We start from the raw sequence: 22,479 nt of genomic DNA on the forward strand, positions 1-22,479 counted from the left end.
TGCAGAATTTCAGGTAAGAGATTTTCAGAGGCAATATTCCATATTTTTCTTACCTTTGTAGCTTTCCAGGACACACGACCCTGAGTCTGGTTCCCAGCCCAGTCTTGATGTTAATCTTTTTTTTGCACACAGCTCTGTGTTGCTTTCATCCTATCAAAATACCATGTGGTGTAATTTTGCCTAAATTCCATTATTTCTCAAAATCCTATGACTACCCTTTCTCTTCCCTTGTTTGGTGGGATGTCCCATGATTCCTCTGCTGTATGGTTTCCCTTGCTGTTGCACATTAATAGACCTGAGCTTGTTGGACTAGATGTTTGCCCCTGGTCTTTATCACATGCTTATTTTTAGTCATATTATTCAGATTCTAAAAGTGCTGTAAGAACATAATCGCCAGAGTGGGAACAAATAAAAGTAAACCATTTGTGGTGAGAAATTGTGGGATTTTTGCAGTTAGATTGAAAAAGAACATAGTGACCTCTTGTGATGGTGAGCCATGGTATGCACTCATCAACAGTTTCATGTTTGGTTAGGAACCAGCCTGGGAACCACTGAATGTTAAACCAGAAAGCCCAACCCATTGCCATCAAGTTGATTTCAACTCATAGCAACCCTACAGGACAGAGTAGAACGGCCCCACAGGCTTTCCAAGGAGCAGCTGTTGGATTCAAACTGCTGACCTTTTGGTTAGCAGTCGAACGCTTAACCACTGTGCCACCACAGCTCCAGAAAATACAAAAATCTTCTAAAAACACAATGTGCATTCCCTGGATAACTTATTCTCTGAAATGATTTTAGAAATATCCTTAAATGGTGAGTCAAAGATGGAAATGGGGAAAGTTGAGGGAAAAAGGGCAGGAGGATGGCTTGTTAGGGTGAATGTTATTCCTTCCATTCTTGCTGTAGAGGCAGGAAGAAAAAGTACTGATTTACACATGAAATTCAGTATCCTATATGCTGAGACAGCTCTCAGGACCCTGCTTGTTAAGCCCCAAAGGAACTCAGATCCATATCTTCCACCAAGATAGTGATTCTGAAACTCTAGTGTGCATGAGAAACTCCTGGAAGTGATATCAAAACAGGCACATTCCTAGGCCTCACCATGGAGATTTTGATTCAGCAGGTTTGGGTTGGGGCTTAAGAGTTTGTATTTTTAATAGGGATTCCAGGAGACTCTGATATGGGTGATCTGTGGACCACACTTCGAAAAACGATGCTCTAGGAAATGAGGTAAAAAGACAAGAGAAGCACTGTCATTGCCTGCTTACCACCAGAGGCCACACTCTCTCTTCTGGGCTTGGCATATGCTACTCCCACCCCTTTCCCCCTCTTCACTAATTCTGTGTTGACTTACTTGCCTAGCCAATTAGACCGTGTGCTACTTGCATGCAAGGGACATGGCCTATCCAGAAGTCATCAGGCAGAGTCTGTCCATTGAAGGTCCCTTGAGATATAGTTACTGAATGAATGGAATTTCACCAGGTCTATGGATAAGCTTTGGTTCCCTTGTGCACATTCTAAAAACCTGCTCATCTGTGTACACCGATATATACACACTGATGAATGAATCAGGTAGGAGGGTAGTTTGCTATGCCAATAAAAATCAGTTTATTGAAAACAAGAGAGCAACTGATTACAAAGGATGATGGTGAGGGTTTGAGTGGCCTCTGGAATTCAGGATGGGTTGGCAAAGTCCACTCCAAGGACTTCTAAAGGTAGACTTACTACTGATGATGATTTCTGCTGATGTAGACACTAGGGAATTTGTCTGAGGATGGTGATGACCATCTGCTTAGGTGCTAGACTGTATCCAGATGGGAGAATGTAAAAATGACTACTGTCCCCCGATGATGCAGAAAAGGTGCTTCAGCTCTAGTATGTTGCTCTGTGGGGACAGTGGAGACTCAGCAGCAGGAGGACCTGCAGATGGTGCTGCAGGGGGCAGGCTGGCAGCTGGGGGTCCGGCAGCAGGGGGACTGCACAGAGATGGGCTGGCAGCAGGTGGAGACCCAGCAGCAGGGCCGGCAGACCACGGCCGTGGAGGACGTGGGGCAGCAGGTGATGGGCCGGCAGCAGCCTTCCTGCTGGCTGCACGGGTCACAGCAGACGGGCCTGTGGCAGGGCTCACAGATGGCACGTGTGTAGCGTGGCACGCAGGTCACGGGGCGGCACACGGTGGTCTGGTAGGACACAGGGCGACAGCAGCAGGGGTCTTGGGGACAGCAGGGCTGGCAGCTGCCTCCCCCACAGCCCAGGGAGGAGAAGGTGGAGCCACAGCAGGAGCCGGTCATGGTGGAGTGTGGGGCTGGTCTGAGTAGGGCTGTTGAGAGCAGGTGGGTTTTCTGAGGTGTGAATGTCTTCCTCTCCCTCTGGGTCCTTTATATACCCTGGCCAGGGGCTGATCAACCCAGAAGACAGGCCATTCCTTGTTCGACATCTGGCCAATTAAGTGAGGATTTCACATTGACTAATGGTGTTTTGATTACCGCCCCTCCTACACTTATAAGCATACACACCACAAATATCCCTTCCTTTTCTTATATTGTTCATTTTCACCAAAATTTAGGCATTGGATTGGATTCTGATGAATTTATCCCTGAAATATTTCTAACCTATGAAGGAGAAAAGAATGCGTCTTCTAAAATAGAATAGTATTTAATCATTCTGCCCTTTGGCCCTGAAGTTAGACTTTTATGCCTTGACTTCAAAGACTTTTGTAATTACCCCCAAGCAATGACTCCCCTTATTCATACACATACATGTACGTGACAGTAACATGTTAATAGCTTCACACTATTGTGGACCAATAATCATTTGCTTTCCAGAAGTCTCCTTCAAGGACTCATTCAAAGGCAGGTTTGTGGTTTTTCATGTGAGGAGGGACCACATGGGAACCCTGTCTCCCTGCCAAACTGGTTTAGTCACTATCCCTTGAAGAGGACCTGGGCTTTCCTGACCTGATTGTTTATATCTCCCCACTCACCGGGAATGCCCTCCTCATCCTTCCAAGCCAAATTCCACTTATACTTTGATTGTAAAGCCCTCCTCAAGAATCCATTGCAATTTTTATCTTTGTAATTTTGGGGGGGATTAGTCATTGCACTTGTGGCATCTGGGAAGGGACTCTAGAGAATACATAGTCCTTTCCTCTCATTTTACAGAAAGGGACATATGGGTTCCCATGGTCACATACTGAGGTAACAGAATGAGGTGTGGGGTCCAGGTCTTCTCTTTTATCAGCAAGCAGCTTCTACTATGAGTTTATCTGGCTCAGTAAGCCATGTTCTTTAGGTAGGGGAGAGAATGTCTGAAGTCTTAAAGCAAGTAGCAAATTGTTTCTTTAATTTCAACAGCATCATTAGAAGTGATACTGAGAGAGAATTAGGGGAACTGTTTACCACAATGCCATGGATTAAATTATGTCCCCCCAAAAATGTGTATATCAACTTGGTTAGGCAATGATTCCCAGTATTCTGTGGCTGTCCTCCATTTTGTGATTGTAATTTTATGTTAAAGAGCATTAGGGTGGGATTGTAACACCCTTACCAGGTCATATCCCTGACCCAATGTAAAGGGAATTTTCCTGGGGTATGGCCCGCAAAGGATGGAGGCAAGGAGTAGGGGAGCTCATACCACCAAGAAAGCAGTGCCAGGAGCAGAGTGTATCCTTTGGACCTGAGGCTCCTGCGCTGAGATGCTCCCAGAGGAAGGAAAGACTGATGACAAGGACCTTCCTACAGAGCCGACAGCAGAAGAAAGACTTCTCCTGGATCCAGCGCCCTGAATTCAGACTTCTAGCCTACTGGACTGTGAGAGAATTAACTTCTCTTTGTTAAAGCCATCCACTGTGTTATTTCTGTTATAGCAGCACTAGATAACTAAGACACCTAATGACAGGTAATCTTGAAAGACAAACAAAAAGTTTGTCAAAAAGACAAATTTTTGTTGTTATCGCAGGGGAATTAATCCCATTTTTTTGCTTTGCAGATAACGTAGAAGATTCCATAGATGTGAATTTTATCAAATTTATTCTTCATCATTCTTCATGCCAAGATTCTTACTTGGCTCCTTCATAATTTTAGTTGATTTTTACTGTAAAGACTAAATCATCCCCTGAGATAACGTCGCTAGAATTATATGCAACATTCTAGGCAAAGTCATATTATGATTTGGTATAAATGTATTATTTCTCATTTGTTTACAAAGAGCCTTTTTATTTGTGGCCAACTTTCTGTGGACATTTTTGATCTAAGCAGTCCTTTGAGCTGATGTTCTATATCATAGCTTCATAATGAATCCTAGCTTCTTTTCTAACTAGCTCTTACTGGAAGCTTATACCCATTTTTTCTCTAAGAACAGTTTATAATAATTCCTTCTGAATGTATTATCTCATTAGTTGTTGGTGCTGGATCTCAGCTGCCCTTTTTTTTTTTTACTTCTACGTAAGAACTTTAAGTTAGCTTTTATTAAATGCGATGCATTCCAAGATGGGTACTTTACCTACCTTATTTTATTAACCATCATAGCAATCAGTTGAGGTAGTTAATATTCTCCCCATTTTATAGATGAGGAATCTGAAGCTTAGAGACGTTAAGTAATTTGCCAAGGTCTCACAGCTCTTAAATAATAAAATCAGGATTCAAACTCAAGCATGTCTGACTCTGAAGCCTGTGTTTATAACAACTGTGCTTACAAAACCTGGTGAAATCCTCCTTCATTTTAACACAAACAGGTTGACTTTGTATATTATCCACAAAAGCTTAATTTTATCTATAAACCTATAGCTTCTGGAAATTTTTTTAAAATTTTAAAATAAATCCAACCCTGGCACAAACTCTTGGGTACTCCTATTTTTCTTTTCTTTGTAGAAAACTATATGCGTACCTTTGTGCACTAATTAGTATCTTAAGCTAGTTCCTCATTGCCACCTGGATGAATAAGTCAGCTATTGTTGCATAACAAGCAACCACAAGCTATCAATGGCATACCACAAGAAGCATTTCGTTCTTCATCATGTGTCTGTAGGTCAGTTGGGATTTGACTGATTAAGGCTGGGACTAGCTTCTGGCCATGGATTAGTTTGTGGTTCCTTCTGAATGTGGGCTGCCAGATTTAGCAAATAAAATTACCGTTCAAAAGAACAACAACAAGAAAAGCCCAAACCTGTTGGTATAGAATTGATTCTGACTCATGGCGAGCCCATGTCACCCAGTTAAATTTGAATTCAGATAAACAACCAATAATTTTTTAGTGTAAGTATGTGTCTTAGTTATCTAGTACTGCTAAAACAGAAATACCACAAGTGGATGGTTTTACCAAAGATAAAATTATTCTGTCACATTTTAGGATGGTGGAAGTCCAAATTCAGGGCACCAGCTCCAGGGGAAGGCCTTCTCTCTCAGTCAGTTCTAGGGAAAGATCCTTGTCATCAATCTTCTCCTGGTATAGGAGATTCTCAGTGCAGGGACCCTGGGTCCAAAGGACATGCTGTGCTCCTGGCACTACTTTCTTGATAGTATGAGGTCCCCCTGCCTCTCTGTTTGCTTCTCTCTTTTATATCTCAAAAGAGATTGACTCAAGATACAACCTAATTTTGTAGATTGAATCCTGCCTCATTAAAATAACTGCCTGTAATCCTGTCTCATTAACATCATAGAGGTAGGATTTACAACACATAGGAAGATCACATCAGATGACAAAATGGTGAACAATCACACAATCCTGGGAATCATTGCCTAGCCAAGTTGACACACATTTTTGGGGGGATACCATTCAGTCCATAGCGATATATTCCAAATATTGCATATGTCCTGTATTTTAGCTGGCAACCCTAGTTCTGATGATAGATGCGCAAGGGAGCAATTCCAATCACAGAAACACATTTCACATCTTTGCTTGGGTCATGTCCTCAAACATCCCACTGGCCAAAGCAAGTCACATGGCGAAGCCCAAAGTCGTGGGGTAGGAGAGGATACTTCTCCCAGGGAGGTAGGAGGGGAGAAAGTAAGTAAATATTAATGAGAAATGATCTAATCTATCAGTGTAGGGAATCTATTATTTTAATAATTTTATTTGTGAAGCTTGGACTAAGACTTTTAGAACATCAAATTAGATTATATCCACTGGGTCTCCTTCATTCAAATGGGTAACTCTACTCCCCTTCCTCCTCCTTTTCCTGGTTAACCAAAAAGTGTCATTGCTGCTTTTAAACAGGAAATGCCACTGTCTCCTATACATTGATATTTGATTAGGTGTTCAAAGAGAAAAAAAAAAAAAAAAAAAAAAACCTCCTGGGAATAGCATTAATTTTATGAAAGTAGCTATTGATATAATTAACTATTTCATTAGAAATTCTAATCATTGCCTGATGTAAATATAGATTATTCCAGTGACTGGTGAAATTCTATATTGGGAAAAATATAATTGAGGGACTTCAGCAACTTAGATACTAAGCTAATATGAATTTCTCCCTCTGGGGGGATAGAGTTTTTTGAAGTAACATATTTTTGAGCTTAAAAGAAAGAAAATTAAAATCCCCAGGTGCCAGAGTGCAGTGGAAACTCAAGATCAGATGGTTAGTCTTTGAGTGGATATGCTGCATCTTGTTGGAGATATAGGTTAATGGCTCGGGGTTATGATTTTAATGCCCTCGCAGGGCCAAAAGACATTGTTTGGGACCATGAAAAGCTGAGACCCTGGAAGGGATTTCCTCTCTGAGACGGAACTTGGAAATTTTAGCCTACTGACCAAAAGAACCCCAGTGAATCTTCTTCTTTGGGGAATGTTGATGGAAACAAAACAAAACAAATGCCTACATTCAGAACTGAAAGCTTACAACATAAATGGGTTTGGAATCCAATTTTAGACTTCTAGTCGTGTGAGAATCCCAAAGGGAGAAATTAATTTTCTCAGAGCAGAGAATTTCTTCAATTATCTATATTTGATATAACATTTATTTTCAAAATGGCAAACACTTTGAAGTTTTTCCTGTATCTTCATATAAAATATAATTGCCTGCTTACTGAGTAAAATAATTATAAAATTCACAGAGAACCATACCAATGAATTCCTTCGTGAGGAAAATTTTATTAGAAAGCAGAGAAGCAACAAAACATGAGAAATTCACTCTAGGATAAAATATGGGATATAACTGGGCCCTGAGATCCAGGGAGTAAAATCAGTGACCCTACAGGCAACTTCCATCCATTGAGAAAGAAAATCTACAGCCCAGAAGTAAAAAGGAAGAATGAGAAATGTGAAGGATAGGGATAATTTCTTAGCTAGTGGATGGCGAATTAATTTGTATTTGGTGATACCATGGAAGGAAAAAGGTAACAAGGGAGAGTTCAGACTGAACCAGAATGTGCTCACACAGTCAGTGGATGAGAGGCTGGCTCACCGGAATCATGAGCTCATCTCCAGTGAGCTATGTCAGCCAGCATCTGTAGATCCTAAAGCTCAGCACAAAAAGGATTTACCTCTGTGGGGACAGAGGTAAAAGGATACGGGGCAGGGACTCAGCAACAGGAAGAGGCACAGCAGGTGGGACGGGGGCAGGTGGAGATGACACAGGTTGGGCGATAGCAAGTGGTGTGGCAGGAGACTTGGCCGCAGACTGGGCGGAAGCAACAGGAGGGGCGGCAACAGCTGGAGCCACAGCTGGAGGGGTGGCAGCAGCTGGGATGGCAGCAGGTGGGTTGGCTGCACACAGACTGACAGCACTGGGGCTTGCAACAGCTGGGCACACAGCAGTTGGGACGGCAGGTGGTCTGGCAGCAGACTGGGTGGCAACAGCTGGACACACAGCAACTGGGGCGGCAGCAGCTGGACACACAGCAACTGGGGCGGCAGCAGCTAGACACACAGCAGCTGGGGCGGCAGCATGTGGTCCTGCTGCAGGTAGTCTGGCAGCAGCTGGGGTGGCAGCAGGTCTCTTGGCAGAGGTCTTGGCCACAGCCCTGGTCAGAGCAGACGGAGCCACAACAGGAGTTGACCATGGTGTCAGAGGGTGGAGGTTCTGGCTGTGTCTATAGGAGAGTGAAGTTCCCAAGTATGGAAATCTCCTTATCCCAGGTCCCCTTTTATACCCTGCTGAAGGGCTTCTGTCACAATGTCAAGCATTTTTTCCTTGTTGTTATTTATTCTTCTGGAAAACTTAATCATTTAATTACATAATCATGTTTTTGTAGTTAAACATAATCATGTTTTTCTAGTTAAACACACCAAAATGGAGAAAATGCTATGTTTTCCTCTTCCTGGTGTGCTCCTGTGTTTCCAATTAAAACATATCTCACTCTTCTTCCTTAGACGGTGCCACTTCAGTCATTGGCCTATGCAGTATGTTCTATACATATTTGTCACATGACTTTCTGCCACTTTGGTTTTGAATGTGACCTTCCCTCCTATCCGTACGTTGTTCTCTGAAAATTCTGGAGAATGGCTCTCATGATGCTAAGAAACATTCTGTTGTCAAAGATGGCATGGAGTATCCTCGTCAGATGGGATGCTGATGGGGAAAGAGAAGGAAAGACCCACTATGGGGAGGATGGCCCATCTGTAATGATGATGACCGTGATCCTGTGTGGGCATCTCGGATGGTCAGAGATAATGGAACCCCAAGGAAGTGCCAAGCTCTGTGCCAGATCTTATTTCACTGTCTCAAGCTGAAGAACTTGGCAATGACTCAGTGCTTTTAAATAGTAAAATCACATTTTTGGCTGTAAGAATGTCTTCTAGGATAGGCATTAAAGGTGGGAAGTTTTGGTTAATCTTTTGATTGTCAAACTTTTACGATGGATGTTTTTAATTATAAAAGCTTTTATTACATATAATGATATTTAGAATTATGACGGCATTCAACAACATGTATCTAAGACATTCTGTTGGGCACTATGGGGGTATAAGAGATAAGCCTTCATCTTTTTTCTGTAGGTACTTGAATAAAACACATACATAGGATACAGAGTTTAGTAACTACTAAAAGAATTACAATTACTGTAATTAAAAAAAATAAAACCCAAATATCGACTGTGGTTAAGTCCATACGCCCTCAGTAAATGATGTGAAAATACTAACAGTTATCACTTGTGAAGCGTGGACTTCAAACATTGTGCTGAAAATTCTGTATTTATTTTGCTTTTAATCTTTAATTCGGTCTGTGAGGTGATGTGAATTCTTACCACTCTCTTGGTAGAAGAGTCAAAAAAAAGTATAGACAGGTTAAAAATAAAAACTTTCCCAAAATGTAACAGGAAGTAAGCTCAATATGTTTAGAATAGCCAAGGAAGAATGATTAAGAAAACTTAAAAGCCATTGCTGAAGCTATTTTATCTTCCTGAAATGTTGCTTCTTTCTTGGTCAGCTCGGTGAACTCCAACTCATATGTCAAGGCTCAGCTGACATGCTTTCTACTTAGTGATGTCTTTCCTGACCAACTACACATTCAAATATAATTCCTCCCCGTACTGAGCTCCTAACCTAGCACACTTGACTGTATCACAGTTATGTCTTCTGTCCTTGGCCCAGCTGCAATGCTTATACCCTGAAGGCATGTGCTATCACTTCTGTATTCTTGTTGCCATGGTGGCAGGCACAGAGCTGGAAGAGAGGACGCTGACAATAAATGCTTATTGAGTTGAGTGATGGCTTTTTGACACGTTAGGGTTATGCGTTGACCTTTCAACAGTACATGTCTTTTAGGCAGATGGAAACAAGAGGACAAAATATTTTAAACAAAGGGATCGTGTTTGGAGAAAAACCACACCTATTTACATTATGTGGAAGGTAACGTGTGACATGAAGCATGAATTATGTGGGAAGTTTTGGAACATACATTACAATTTTTACAATGAGATGTGTTTAGAAATAATCATGAATAGTGTGCTTAACACATATGCTTATATTCTCACAGAAAAAAGACAGGAACGCAGTGATCACCAAATGCTAACACTGATTTCCGTCACCTCTGACTCCCCAGTTTTACTCTTGTTGCTCAGAATAACCACCATTACCAGTTTTTTGTCAGTCAGCCAAAAATATTTGCTGAACATCCACTGTCTTAGCTTGAATTGCCCCCAAAGCAGACCCTGAGATGAGGACATGAGGGCAGATGGTTTATTTGGGAGGTGGTCCCAGGAGACACATGTGAGCAAGTGGGGAAAGTAAGACAGGAGAGGAAGAAAAGCCCAGAAAGTCTGTGTCAATGGCAGGGTACCATTGTGCGTGACAGGAAAACAATTCCTCAGGAGACCCTCTGAGAATCCATGGGGACATGCCTCAGGCTGGTGGCTTTTAGCCACCTTAATCGGATGTCCAGAAAATCCTACCAAAACGAGTGATTATTAGAATGAACAATGAGGTCAGATAAAAGTCTAACATAAATATCGATAGATTTCTTGAACACTGGCAATAATCCTCCATAACGCAATGAAAGAAAAAATGTAATTCTCAACAATAAATATATACGTAAATAAATCTTCCAAGGAATATACGTGGCATATATGGAGGAAGGAAACTCTGATGGTGTAGTGGTTAAGAGCTCAGTTGCTAACCAAAAAGTTGGCGGTTTGAATCCTCCAGCTGCTCCATGGAAACCCTGTGGGGCGGTTCTACTCTGTCCTATAGGGTCGCTATGAGTTGAAATTGACTTGATGGAAATGGGTTTAGTTAGTTTTTTTTTTTTTGGCATGTGGAGGAAAGTATTAACATTTACTGGAGAACACAAAATAGCATTGACACAAATATCAGAAGAAGAAATGTACAACTAAAGCCAGGTTTGTGAATAACTATACATGAGATACAAATGATTCGAGAAGATGTATCTCAATTTGTAACACTCGATCTTGAATGGGATGAACAACTAATGAGAGGAAACTCGCTTCTGGCCATGTTCTTTTGTGTTGCTTCAATTTTTAAAAAGCAATATATTTGTGTTCAAATTATACAAAAATCCTTAGAAAGGAATAAATGTGATTTATATAAAATTTATAATTTTCTCTATAGATTAAGTTAAATATTTTCTCCACTATAATGTTTATAATCCTATCTCATCACGCACTAAAAGTGTATTTCAGCCAACCACTTCAACTGTCTCTAAGAATCGCGAATTCCAAATGGGATTTTCTGGCAGGTTGGGCTCCCCAGGAAGCAGATGCTGAGATGGAGATTAGCATGCAGGAGGCCTATTGAGGGGGATTTTGGGATTAACACTTGAGGAAGGGAAGAGAGAGAAGCAGGATTGGGAAAAATCAAGTTGTGAGGCAGTCTCAGTGGAAGGCTCAGCTGACCCTATGAGGACTTCTGAAGAAGGGTGACCCTTCAGAGGCATCCCCAGTTGGGAGAGAAATGTGAACCTTTATTTATCCATCTTGGGAAGGGGATATGACCTTGGACAAAAAAAAGATCACCATCTCTGCAAATACCTATGAACTTCCATTAGGTTGGCTTCATCACCTGCCCCGCCTTGAAGGCAACCCTCCTATGTGGCAGAGTGAATCCCCACTAAAGCTCTGCCAGTCAGAATGAAGGAACACCATTGTACCTGTGCAGAAGGAAAACGGATGGCTCCGCTTTCCTTCATACATTGCATATGACTCTGAGTAAAAAATACATGGACTTTGCTAAACTATCTATTAGTTGCTTTTGTTGGTGGGAAAAAAAATCGTAAAGATGGTATTTTTAAAAGATCATGAGTTGTGTTCAAGGTTCTCAAAAAATTTCTCCTGCTATTACATTCATGGATGTGCTATGACTTCTGTTTTACTCTTTATTTTCTGAAGACTAGAAAAGGATTAGGTGGTTTGGCAAAGCCTATAACCCTGGTGGCTTTGTTGTTAAGTGTTCTGGCTCTTAACCAAGAGGCTGGCAGTTTGAATCCACCAGGTGCTCCTTGGAAACCCTATGGGGCAGTTCTACTCTGTCCTATAAGGTCGCTATGAGTTAGAATTGACTCGACGGCAATGGGTTTGGTTTTTTGGGGTTGAAAAAGACTTGCTCAAGAACACTGGGTAGTATCCAATGAAATTTGACTTCTATTGGAAGGTTAACCAAACTGTGTCTTCTATCCTACAGGTGTAGGCAAAATACAGTTACCAAGCACAAAATACAAAACCCATTTTTAAAAAAAGAGTCACAATCACATTCAATTTTCAGTGTCAGTAGAATAGAAATTTATTTTAGTACACGGATTAGAAGTTACAAAAGATCATTGAAAAGGAGTGCCAGAGATTGGATTTTCAGGTCAGCGGGGTTAAAAATTGGTAGCCTGAAGGGATGGAGACAATCTGCGAATCCTTAGGTATGATAAATGGGTGTCCTATAGACAAATGGAGAAATTTGGGGGTAACTTGATAATTTATTCGCAGGTTATCAATGAACTCTTTTGGAAGGGAGAGAGTTTGGAAACCAGCTAGATGTGGACACAGAATTAGTGGGACTGGGCTTCCTTGTGGGACTCAGAAGCTCAATTCTCTTCAGTATTCCACATTTTGCAAAAGGAGGGTCTACATCTCTGGGGAGTGAGGCAATGAAGAAGTTGTGTGCTGACAGCAGAGATTCAGCCACAGGAAGAGGCACAGCAGGTGGGACGGGGGCAGGTGGAGATGACACAGGTTGGGCGATAGCAAGTGGTGTGGCAGGAGACTTGGCCAGAGACTGGGCGGAAGCAGCAGCAGGGGCGGCAGCAGCTGGAGCCACAGGAGCTAGAACCACAGCAGGAGGGGCGGCAACAGCTGGAGCCACAGCTGGAGGGGTGGCAGCAGCTGGAGATGCAGCAGGTGGGTTGGCAGCAGGTGGGCTGGCAGCAGGTGGACTGGCAGCACTGGGGCCTGTAGCAGCTGGACACAGAGCAGCTGGGGCGGCAACAGCTGGACACACAACAGCTGGAGCGGCAGCTAGAAATGCAACAACTGGGGCGGCAGCAGCTAGAAATGCAGCAATTGGGCCTGCAGCAGGTAGGCTGGCAGCACACGGACTGGCAGCACTGTGGCCTGCAGCAGCTGGACACACAGCAGCTAGGGCGGCAGCAGGTGGTCCTGTAGCAGGTGGTCTGGCAGCAGCTGGGGTGGCAGCAAGTCTCCTGGCAGAGATCTTGGCCACAGCCCTGGTCAGAACAGACGGAGCCACAACAGGAGTTGACCATGGTGTCGGAGGGTGGAGTTCTGGCTGTGGCTACAGGAGAGTGAAGTTCCCAAATATGGAAGTCTCCTTACCCCATGTCTCCTTTTATACCCTGCTGAGGGGCTGCTGTCACCATGTCAAGCATTTTTTCCTTGTTATTATTCATCCTTCTGGAAAACTTAATCATTTAATTACATACTTGTGTTTTTCTAGTTAAGAACTCCAAAATGGAGAAAATGCCATGTTTTCCTCTTCCTGGTGTGATCCTGTGTTTCCAATTAAAACATTTCTCCCTCTTCTTCCTTGGAAGACACCACCTCAGTCACTGGCCAATACAGTATGTTCTATACATATTTGTCACGTGACTTTCTGCCACTTTGTTTTTGAATATGACATTCCCTTCTATCTGTATATTGTTCTCTGAAAACCCTGGAGAATGTCTCTCATGATGCTAAGAAACCTTTTGTTGTCAAAGATGGGGCAGGGTGTTCTGGTCAGATGGGATGCTGATAGGGAAATAGAAGGAAAGACCCATGATGGGGAGGATGTTCCAACTGTAATGAAGATGACCGTGATCCTGTGTGGGCATCTTGGATGGTCAGAGAGATGATGGGACCCCACGGAAGTGCCAAGCTCTGTGCCAGATCTTATTTCACTGTCTCAAGCTGAAGAACTGGGCAATGACTTGGTGCTTTCAAATAGTAAAATCACATTTCTGACTGTAAGAATGTCTTCTAGGATAGCCATTAAGAGTGGGAAGTTTTCGTTAATCTTATGAGTGTCAAATTTTTATGACTACTGATTTTTTTTTAATTATAAAAGATTTTATTGTATGTAAGAATCTTTAGAATTAGCAAGCCTTTCAATGACATCTCTCCAAGACATTCTGTTGGGTACTATGGGGGTATGACAGATAAGCCTTCATGTCTTTCCTCCAGGCATTTGAGTAAGACACATATAAGATACAGAGTTTGGTAATCATGAAGATATTTATGATTACTTTAATTAAAAAAATACAACCAAAATATGTAGTATGTGGGTAAGTCCATACACCCTCAGTGAAAGGAGAGAAAATACTAACAGCTACCATTTGTGCAGTGTTGACCATGTATCAGGCATTGTGCTCAACATTCTCTTTTTAATCTTTAGTGCAGCCTTATGAGGTAGTGTGTATTCTTACTACTCCTTTAGTAGAAGAGGCAACAAAAGCATAGACAGGTTAACAACAAAAACTTTTCCAAGGTAAACGGAAAGTAAGCTCAATATGTTTAGAATTACCAAGGAAGAATGAATAAGTAAACTTAAAAGCCTTTGTGGAAGAGATTGTATCCTTCTGAAATGTTTCTTCTTTCTTGTCAGCTCATATGTCAAGGCCTAGCTGTCATGCTTTCTCTGCAGTGATGTCTTTCCTGACCAACTATACCGTTCAAATATAATTCTTCCCTGTACTGTGCTCCTAACCTAGCACACTCGACTGTATCACCGTTATGTCTTCTGTCCTTGCCCCAGCTGCAATGCTTATACCCTGAAGTCATGTGCCATCACTTCTGTTTTCTTGTTACCCTGGTGGCAGATGCAGAGTTGGAACAGAGGACACTGACAATAAATGCTCTTTGAGTGAGTGACGGCTTTTTGACACCTTGGGGACATGCAATGGACTTTCAACAACACATATCTTTTAGATGAATTGAAAGAAGGGGAAAAACATTCTAAACAAAAAGATCATGTTATGAAGAAAACCATGCCTATTTATGTCATGTAGTAGGTAACACATGACATGAAACACAGATTATGCAGGAAGTTTGGAAGATAAGTTGCAATTTTTACAATGAGATGTTTTTAGAAATAATCATGAATAGTGTGCTTAACACACATGCCTATATTCTCACTGAAAAAAAGACAGGAAGATAGTGCACGCCCAGTGCTAACACCGGTTTCCCTCACCTCTGACTCCCCAATTTTACTCTTGTGGTTAAAAATAACCAGCATTATCAGTTTTTTGTCAGTCAGCCAAAAATATTTGCTGAATATCTACTGTCTTAGCTTGAATTACCCTCAAAGCAGACCCGGAGATGAGGACATGAGGGCAGATGGTTTATTTGGTAGGTAATCCCAGGAGACACATGTGAACAAGTTGGGAAAGTAAGACAGGAGAGGAAGAAAAACTCAAAAAGTGTGTGTTAGTGATCGGGTCCCCATTGTGGATGACTGGAAAACAATTCTTCAGGAGACTCTCTGAGAATCCATGGGGACATGTCTCAGGCTTGTGGCAGTTAGCCACCATAACTGGATGCCCAGAAAATCCTACAGAAACAAGTGATTATCAGAATTAACAGCAAGGTCAGGTAAAAGACTAACTTAAATACTGATAGGTTTCTTATACAGTAGCAGTAATCCTCCATAAAGTGATAAAAAAATACAATTCTGAACAATAAATATATAAGTAAATATAACTTTCAAGTAATATACTTGGCCAGTATGGAGGAAGGAAACCCTGGTGGTGTAGTGGTTAAGTGCTACAGCTGCTAACCAAAAGGTCAGTAGTTCAAATCCACCTTGGAGACTCTATGAGGCAGTTCTAGTCTATCCTGTAGGGTTACTATGAGTCGGAATCAACTTGATGACAATGGGCGTCGTATGATTTTTTTTGTATATGTAGGAAACTATTAACATTTTCTGGAGAACATAAAATAATATTTGCATAAGTATCAGAAGCAGAAATGTACAACTAAAGCCAGGTTTGCGACTAAATATACGTGAGGTACAAATGCGTTCAAGAAGCATGTATCTCAGCTTGCAACGGTGGGTCTTGAATGGGGTTAACAACAACTAATGAAAGGCCATGTTCTTTTGCATTGTTTACGTTTTTAAAAAGTAATATATTTGTGTTCAAATCATACAAAAATCCTTAGAAAGGAATAAATGCGATTTATTTAAAATCTATAATTTTCTCTATAGATTAAGTTAAATATTTTCTCTGCTATAGTGTTTAGAACCCTGTCTCATCATGCACTAAAAGTATATTTCAGTCAACCTTTCCAGCTGTCTCAAATTAGTTATCTTGAATTCCAAATGAGATTTTATGGCAGGTTGGACTTGCCAGGAAGCAGACTCTGGAAGGAACATTAGCAGGGAGGAGGCCTATTGAGGAGGGCTTTTTGGGATTAACACTAGAGGAGGGGAAGAGAAAGAAGCAGAATCAGGAGAAATCAAGTTGTGAGGTGGCCTCAGCGGAAGCCTCAGCTGACCTATGGGGAGTTCTGAAGAAGGGTGACCCTTCAGAGGCATTCCCAGTTGGAAGAGAAATGTGAATCTTTATCTGTCCATCTTGGGAAGGGGACATGAACTTGGACAAAAAAAATCATAGTCCCCTCAAATACCTATGAACTTCCACCAGGTTGGCTTCATACATTTATATCTCCTGCCTGGCCTTGAAGGCAACCCTCCTTTGTGGCCTAGTAAATCCCCGCTAAAGCTCTACCAGTCAGAATGAAGGAACACCACGTGCAGGAGGGAAAACGGATAACGCTCGTACACTGCGTATGACTCTGAGTAAAAATACATGGACTTTGCTAAACTATCTACTGGTTGTTTTTGTTGGTGGGGAAAAAACTGAAAGATGCTGTCTTTAAAGGATCGTGAGTTGTTTTCAATCTTTTGAAAAATTTTCTCCTGCTACTACATTCATGGATGTGCCACGACTTCTGGTTCACTCTTTGTTTTCTGAAGACTAGAAAAGAGTTAGTTGATTTGCCTAAGTCTAAAAAGACTTGCTAAAGAAAACTGGGTAGTGTCCAACGACATTTGACTTCTATTGAGGGATTGTGTTGTCTACTCTCCAGGTGTAGGCAAAATGCAGTTACCGAGGACAAAATATAAAACCCATTTTTAAAAAATAATCACAATCCAATTCAAATTTCAGTGTCAGTAAAATAGAAATTTATTTTGGTACATGGAGATTAGAAGTTACAAGAGATCTTTGAGAAGGAGTGTCAGAAGGACTGGATTTTCAGATCAGCAGACTTAACAATCGCTGGCTGACGGGATGGAGACAATCTTCAAATTCCTTAGGCATGATGAATGGGTGTTCAATAGACAAATGGAGAAATTTAGGGGGAACTTGTTAATTTATTTGCGGGTTCTGAACGAATTCTTTTGGAAGGGAGAGAGTTTGGACAGCAGCTAGATGCGAACACAGAATTAGTGGGACTGGGTTTCCTTGTGGGACTCAGAAGCTCAATTCTCTTGAGCACTCCATATTTTTAAAAAGGAGGGTCTACATCTGTGGGGAGAGAGGTGATGAAAAAGTGGTGTGCTCACAGCAGAGATTCAGCAACAGGAAGAGGTACAGCAGGTGGGGCGGGGACAGGTGGAGATGACACAGGTTGGGCGATAGCAAGTGGTGTGGCAGGAGACTTGGCCAGAGACTGGGCGGAAGCAGCAGCAGGGGCGGCAGCAGCTGGAGCCACAGGAGCTAGAACCACAGCAGGAGGGGCGGCAACAGCTGGAGCCACAGCTGGAGGGGCGGCAGCAGCTGGAGATGCAACAGCTGGGGCAGCAGCAGGTGGGCTGGCTGCACAGGGACTGACAGCACTGGGGCTTGCAACAGCTGGACACACAGCAGTTGGGGCGGCAGATGGTCTGGCAGCAGACTGGGCGGCAACAGCTGGACACACAGCTGCTGGGGTGGCAGCAGCTAGACACACAGCAGCTGGGGCGGCAGCATGTGGTCCTGCTGCAGGTAGTCTGGCAGCAGCTGGGGTGGCAGCAAGTCTCCTGGCAGAGGTCTTGGCCACAGCCCTGGTCAGAGCAGACGGAGCCACGACAGGAGTTGACCATGGTGTCAGAGGGTGGAGGTTCTGGCTGTGTCTATAGGAGAGTGAAGTTCCCAAATATGGAAGTGTCCTTACCCCATGTCCCCTTTTATACCCTGCTGAGGGGCTTTTGTCACCATGTCAAGCATTTTTCCTTGTTGTTATTTATTCTTCTGGAAAACTTAATCATTTAATTACATAATCATGTTTTTCTAGTTAAACACTCCAAAATGGAGAAAATGCTATGTTTTCCTCTTCCTGGTGTGCTCCTGTGTTTCCAATTAAAACATATCTCACTCTTCTTCCTTAGTCACTGTCACCTCAGTCACTGGCCTATGCAGTATGTTCTATACATATTTGTCACATGACTTCCTGCCACTTTGGTTTTGAATGTGACCTTCCCTCCTATCTGTACATGGTTCTCTGAAAATTCTGGAGAATGGCTCGCATGATGCTAAGAAACATTCTGTTGCCAAAGATGGGGCGGGGTGTCCTGATCAGATGGAATGCTGATGGGGAAAGAGAAGGAAAGGCCCATGATGGGGAGGATGGCCTCCCTATCTGTAATGAAGTTGACTGTGATCCTGTGTGGGCATCTCGGATGATCAGAGACATGATGGGACCCCACGGAAATGCCAAGCTCTGTGCCAGATCTTATTTCACTGTCTCAAGCTGAAGAACTTGGCAATGACTCTGTGCTTTTAAATAGTAAAATCACATTTTTGACTGTAAGAATGTCTTCTAGGATAGACATTAACAGTGGGAAGTTTTGGTTAATCTTTTGATTGTCAAATTTTACGGTGGATGTTTTTAATTATAAAAGCTTTTATTATATATAACTATATTTAGAATTATGATGGCATTCAACAACATGTATCTAAGATATTCTGTGGGGTACCATGGAACTATAACAGATAAGCCTTCATCTTTTTTCTGTAGGTACTTGAATAAAACACATACATAGGATACAGAGTTTAGTAACTACTAAAAGAATTACAATTATTGCAATTAAAAAAATAAAACCCAAGTATCAACTGTGGTTAAGTCCATATACTCTCAGTGAATGGTGAGAAAATACTAACAGCTATCATTTGTGAAGTGGGGACTTCAAGCATTGTGCTGAAAATTCTGTATTCATTTTGCTTTTAATCTTTAATTCCGCCCTATGAGGTGGTGTGCATTCCTACTACTCTCTTGGTAGAAGAGTCAAAAAAAGTATAGACAGGTTAAAAATAAAAACTTTCCCAAAATGAAACAGGAAGTAAGCTCATTATGTTTAGAATAGCCAAGGAAGAATGATTAAGGAAACTTAAAGGCCATCGTTGAAGCTGTTTTATCTTCCTGAAATGTTGCTTCTTTCTGGTCAGCTCGGTGAACTCCAACTCATATGTCAAGGCCCAGCTGACATGCTTTCTACTTAGTGATGTCTTTCCTGACCATCTACACTATTCAAATATAATTCTTCCCACTCTCAGTGAATGGTGAGAAAATACTAACAGCTATCATTTGTGAAGTGGGGACTTCAGGCATTGTGCTGAAAATTCTGTATTCATTTTGCTTTTAATCTTTAATTCCGCCCTATGAGGTGGTGTGCATTCCTACTACTCTCTTGGTAGAAGAGTCAAAAAAAGTATAGACAGGTTAAAAATAAAAACTTTCCCAAAATGAAACAGGAAGTAAGCTCATTATGTTTAGAATAGCCAAGGAAGAATGATTAAGGAAACTTAAAGGCCATCGTTGAAGCTGTTTTATCTTCCTGAAATGTTGCTTCTTTCTGGTCAGCTCGGTGAACTCCAACTCATATGTCAAGGCTCAGCTGACATGCTTTCTACTTAGTGATGTCTTTCCTGACCATCTACACTATTCAAATATAATTCTTCCCTGTACTGAGCTCCTAACCGAGCACACTCGACTGTACCGCAGTTATGTCTTCTGTCCTTGGCCCAGCTGCAATGCTTATACCCTGAAGGCATGTGCCATCACTTCTGTATTCTTGTTGCCATGGTGACAGGCACAGAGTTGGAGAAGAGGACGCTGACAATAAATGCTTATTGAGTTGAGTGATGGCTTTTTGACACATTAGGGTCATGCGATGACCTTTCAACGGTACATGTCTTTAAGCAGATGGAAACAAGAGGACAAAATATTTTAAACAAAGGGATCATGTTAAGAGGAAAACCATGCCTATTATTTATGTTATGTGGAAGGTAACATGTGACATGAAGCATCAATTGTGTGGGAAGTTTTGGGAGACACTTTTCGATTTTTGCAATGAGATATGTTAACAAATAATCATGAATAGTGTGCTTAATATACATGCCTAATTCTCACAGAAAAAAGACAGGAACGCAGTGATCACCAAATGCTAACACTGATTTCCGTCACCTCTGACTCCCCAGTTTTACTCTTGTTGCTCAGAATAACCACCATTACCAGTTTTTTGTCAGTCAGCCAAAAATATTTGCTGAACATCCACTGTCTTAGCTTGAATTGCCCCCAAAGCAGACCCTGAGATGAGGACATGAGGGCAGATGGTTTATTTGGGAGGTAATCCCAGGAGACACATGTGAGCAAGTGGGGAAAGTAAGACAGGAGAGGAAGAAAAGCCCAGAAAGTCTGTGTTAATGGCAGGGTACCATTGTGGGTGACAGGAAAACAATTCCTCAGGAGACCCTCTGAGAATCCGTGGGGACATGCCTCAGGCTGGTGGCTTTTAGCCACCTTAATCAGATGCCCAGAAAACCCAACCAAAACAAGTGATTATTAGAATGAACAATGAGGTCAGATAAAAGTCTAACATAAATATTGATAGATTTCTTAAACACTAGCAATAATCCTCCATAAAGTAATGAAAGAAAAAATACAATTCTCATCAATGAATATATATGTAAATAAATCTTCCAAGGGATATATGTGGCAAATATGGAGGAAGTAAACGCTGATGGTGTAGTGGTTAAGAGCTCAGTTGCTAACCAAAAAGTTGGCGGTTTGAATCCTCCAGCTGCTCCATGGAAACCCTGTGGGGCAGTTCTACTCTGTCCTATAGGGTCGCTATGAGTCTAACTATGAGTTGAAATTGACTTGATGGAAACCGGTTTAGTTAGTTGTTTTTTTTTGGGGGGGAGGCATGTGGAGGAAAGTATTAACATTTACTGGAGGACATAAAATAGTATTGACACAAATATCAGAAGAAGAAATGTACAACTAAAGCCAGGTTTGTGAATAACTATACATGAGATACAAATGATTCGAGAAGATGTATCTCAATTTGTAACACTCGATCTTGAATGGGATGAACAACTAATGCGAGGAAACTTGCTTCTGGCCATGTTCTTTTGTGTTGCTTCAATTTTTAAAAAGCAATATATTTGTGTTCAAATTATACAAAAATCCTTAGAAAGGAATAAATGTGATTTATGTAAAATTTATAATTTTCTCTATAGATTAAGTTAAATATTTTCTCCACTATAATGTTTATAATCCTATCTCATCACGCACTAAAAGTGTATTTCAGCCAACCACTTCAACTGTCTCTAAGAATCGCGAATTCCAAATGGGATTTTCTGGCAGGTTGGGCTCCCCAGGAAGCAGATGCTGAGATGGAGATTAGCATGCAGGAGGCCTATTGAGGGGTATTTTGGCATTAACACTTGAGGAAGGGAAGAGAGAGAAGCAGGATTGGGAAAAATCAAGTTGTGAGGCAGTCTCAGTGGAAGGCTCAGCTGACCCTATGAGGACTTCTGAAGAAGGGTGACCCTTCAGAGGCATCCCCAGTTGGGAGAGAAATGTGAACCTTTATTTATCCATCTTGGGAAGGGGATATGACCTTGGACAAAAAAAAGATCACCATCTCTGCAAATACCTACGAACTTCCATTAGGTCGGCTTCATCACCTGCCCCGCCTTGAAGGCAACCCTCCTATGTGGCAGAGTGAATCCCCACTAAAGCTCTGCCAGTCAGAATGAAGGAACACCGTTGTACCTGTGCAGAAGGAAAACGGATAGCCCCTCATACATTGCATATGACTCTGAGTAAAAAATGCATGGACTTTGCTAAACTATCTATTAGTTGCTTTTGTTGGTGGGACAAAAAAATCTGAAAGATGGTATTTTTAAAAGATCATGAGTTGTGTTCAAGGTTCTCAAAAAATTTCTCCTGCTATTATGTTCATGGATGTGCTATGACTTCTGTTTTACTCTTTATTTTCTGAAGACTAGAAAAGGATTAGGTGGTTTGGCAAAGCCTATAACCCTGGTGGCTTTGTTGTTAAGTGTTCTGGCTCTTAACCAAGAGGTTGGCAGTTTGAATCCACCAGGTGCTCCTTGGAAACCCTATGGGGCAGTTCTACTCTGTCCTATAAGGTCGCTATGAGTTAGAATTGACTCGACGGCAATGGGTTTGGTTTTTTGGGGTTGAAAAAGACTTGCTCAAGAACACTGGGTAGTAGCCAGTGAAATTTGACTTCTATTGGAAGGTTAACCAAACTGTGTCTTCTATCCTACAGGTGTAGGCAAAATACAGTTACCAAGCACAAAATATAAAACCCATT

General features: G+C 41.8%; 4 protein-coding genes across 5 annotated transcripts; all 4 read right to left on the minus strand.

The window, feature by feature from the left end:
* Positions 1 to 1,904: 1,904 nt before the first annotated feature.
* Positions 1,905 to 2,291, minus strand: LOC126062388 (keratin-associated protein 2-1-like). Its single transcript, XM_049859895.1, has one exon. The coding sequence runs from the start codon at positions 2,289 to 2,291 to the stop codon at positions 1,905 to 1,907; it is 387 nt and encodes a 128-aa protein (XP_049715852.1).
* A 5,226-nt stretch (positions 2,292 to 7,517) lies between these two features.
* On the minus strand, positions 7,518 to 7,997 carry LOC126062382 (keratin-associated protein 4-11-like). Of its 2 annotated transcripts, XM_049859889.1 has the most exons (2): positions 7,708 to 7,997; positions 7,518 to 7,647 (listed from the first exon to the last, which is right to left on the minus strand). In XM_049859889.1, the coding sequence occupies exons 1-2, from the start codon at positions 7,995 to 7,997 to the stop codon at positions 7,518 to 7,520; spliced, it is 420 nt and encodes a 139-aa protein (XP_049715846.1). The 2 variants fall into 2 exon arrangements, with proteins under 2 accessions (XP_049715846.1, XP_049715845.1); XM_049859888.1 differs by having other exon boundaries at positions 7,518 to 7,997.
* Positions 7,998 to 12,553: 4,556 nt separating this feature from the next.
* Positions 12,554 to 13,138, minus strand: LOC126063168 (keratin-associated protein 4-7-like). Its single transcript, XM_049861354.1, has one exon. The coding sequence runs from the start codon at positions 13,136 to 13,138 to the stop codon at positions 12,554 to 12,556; it is 585 nt and encodes a 194-aa protein (XP_049717311.1).
* Positions 13,139 to 17,445: 4,307 nt separating this feature from the next.
* Positions 17,446 to 17,955, minus strand: LOC126062379 (keratin-associated protein 4-11-like). The gene has a single exon (XM_049859885.1). The coding sequence runs from the start codon at positions 17,953 to 17,955 to the stop codon at positions 17,446 to 17,448; it is 510 nt and encodes a 169-aa protein (XP_049715842.1).
* Positions 17,956 to 22,479: the final 4,524 nt, after the last annotated feature.

The sequence above is a fragment of the Elephas maximus genome, chromosome 19 (assembly GCF_024166365.1).
Source record: "Elephas maximus indicus isolate mEleMax1 chromosome 19, mEleMax1 primary haplotype, whole genome shotgun sequence".
NCBI classification, from domain to species: Eukaryota; Metazoa; Chordata; class Mammalia; order Proboscidea; family Elephantidae; genus Elephas; species Elephas maximus.

Excerpts from the sequence above, each read along its gene's own strand:
- LOC126062379 (XM_049859885.1), bottom strand. The coding sequence starts at position 17,955 with ATGGTCAACTCCTGTCGTGGCTCCGTCTGCTCTGACCAGGGCTGTGGC.
- LOC126062382 (XM_049859888.1), bottom strand. The coding sequence starts at position 7,997 with ATGGTCAACTCCTGTTGTGGCTCCGTCTGCTCTGACCAGGGCTGTGGC.
- LOC126062388 (XM_049859895.1), bottom strand. The coding sequence starts at position 2,291 with ATGACCGGCTCCTGCTGTGGCTCCACCTTCTCCTCCCTGGGCTGTGGG.
- LOC126063168 (XM_049861354.1), bottom strand. The coding sequence starts at position 13,138 with ATGGTCAACTCCTGTTGTGGCTCCGTCTGTTCTGACCAGGGCTGTGGC.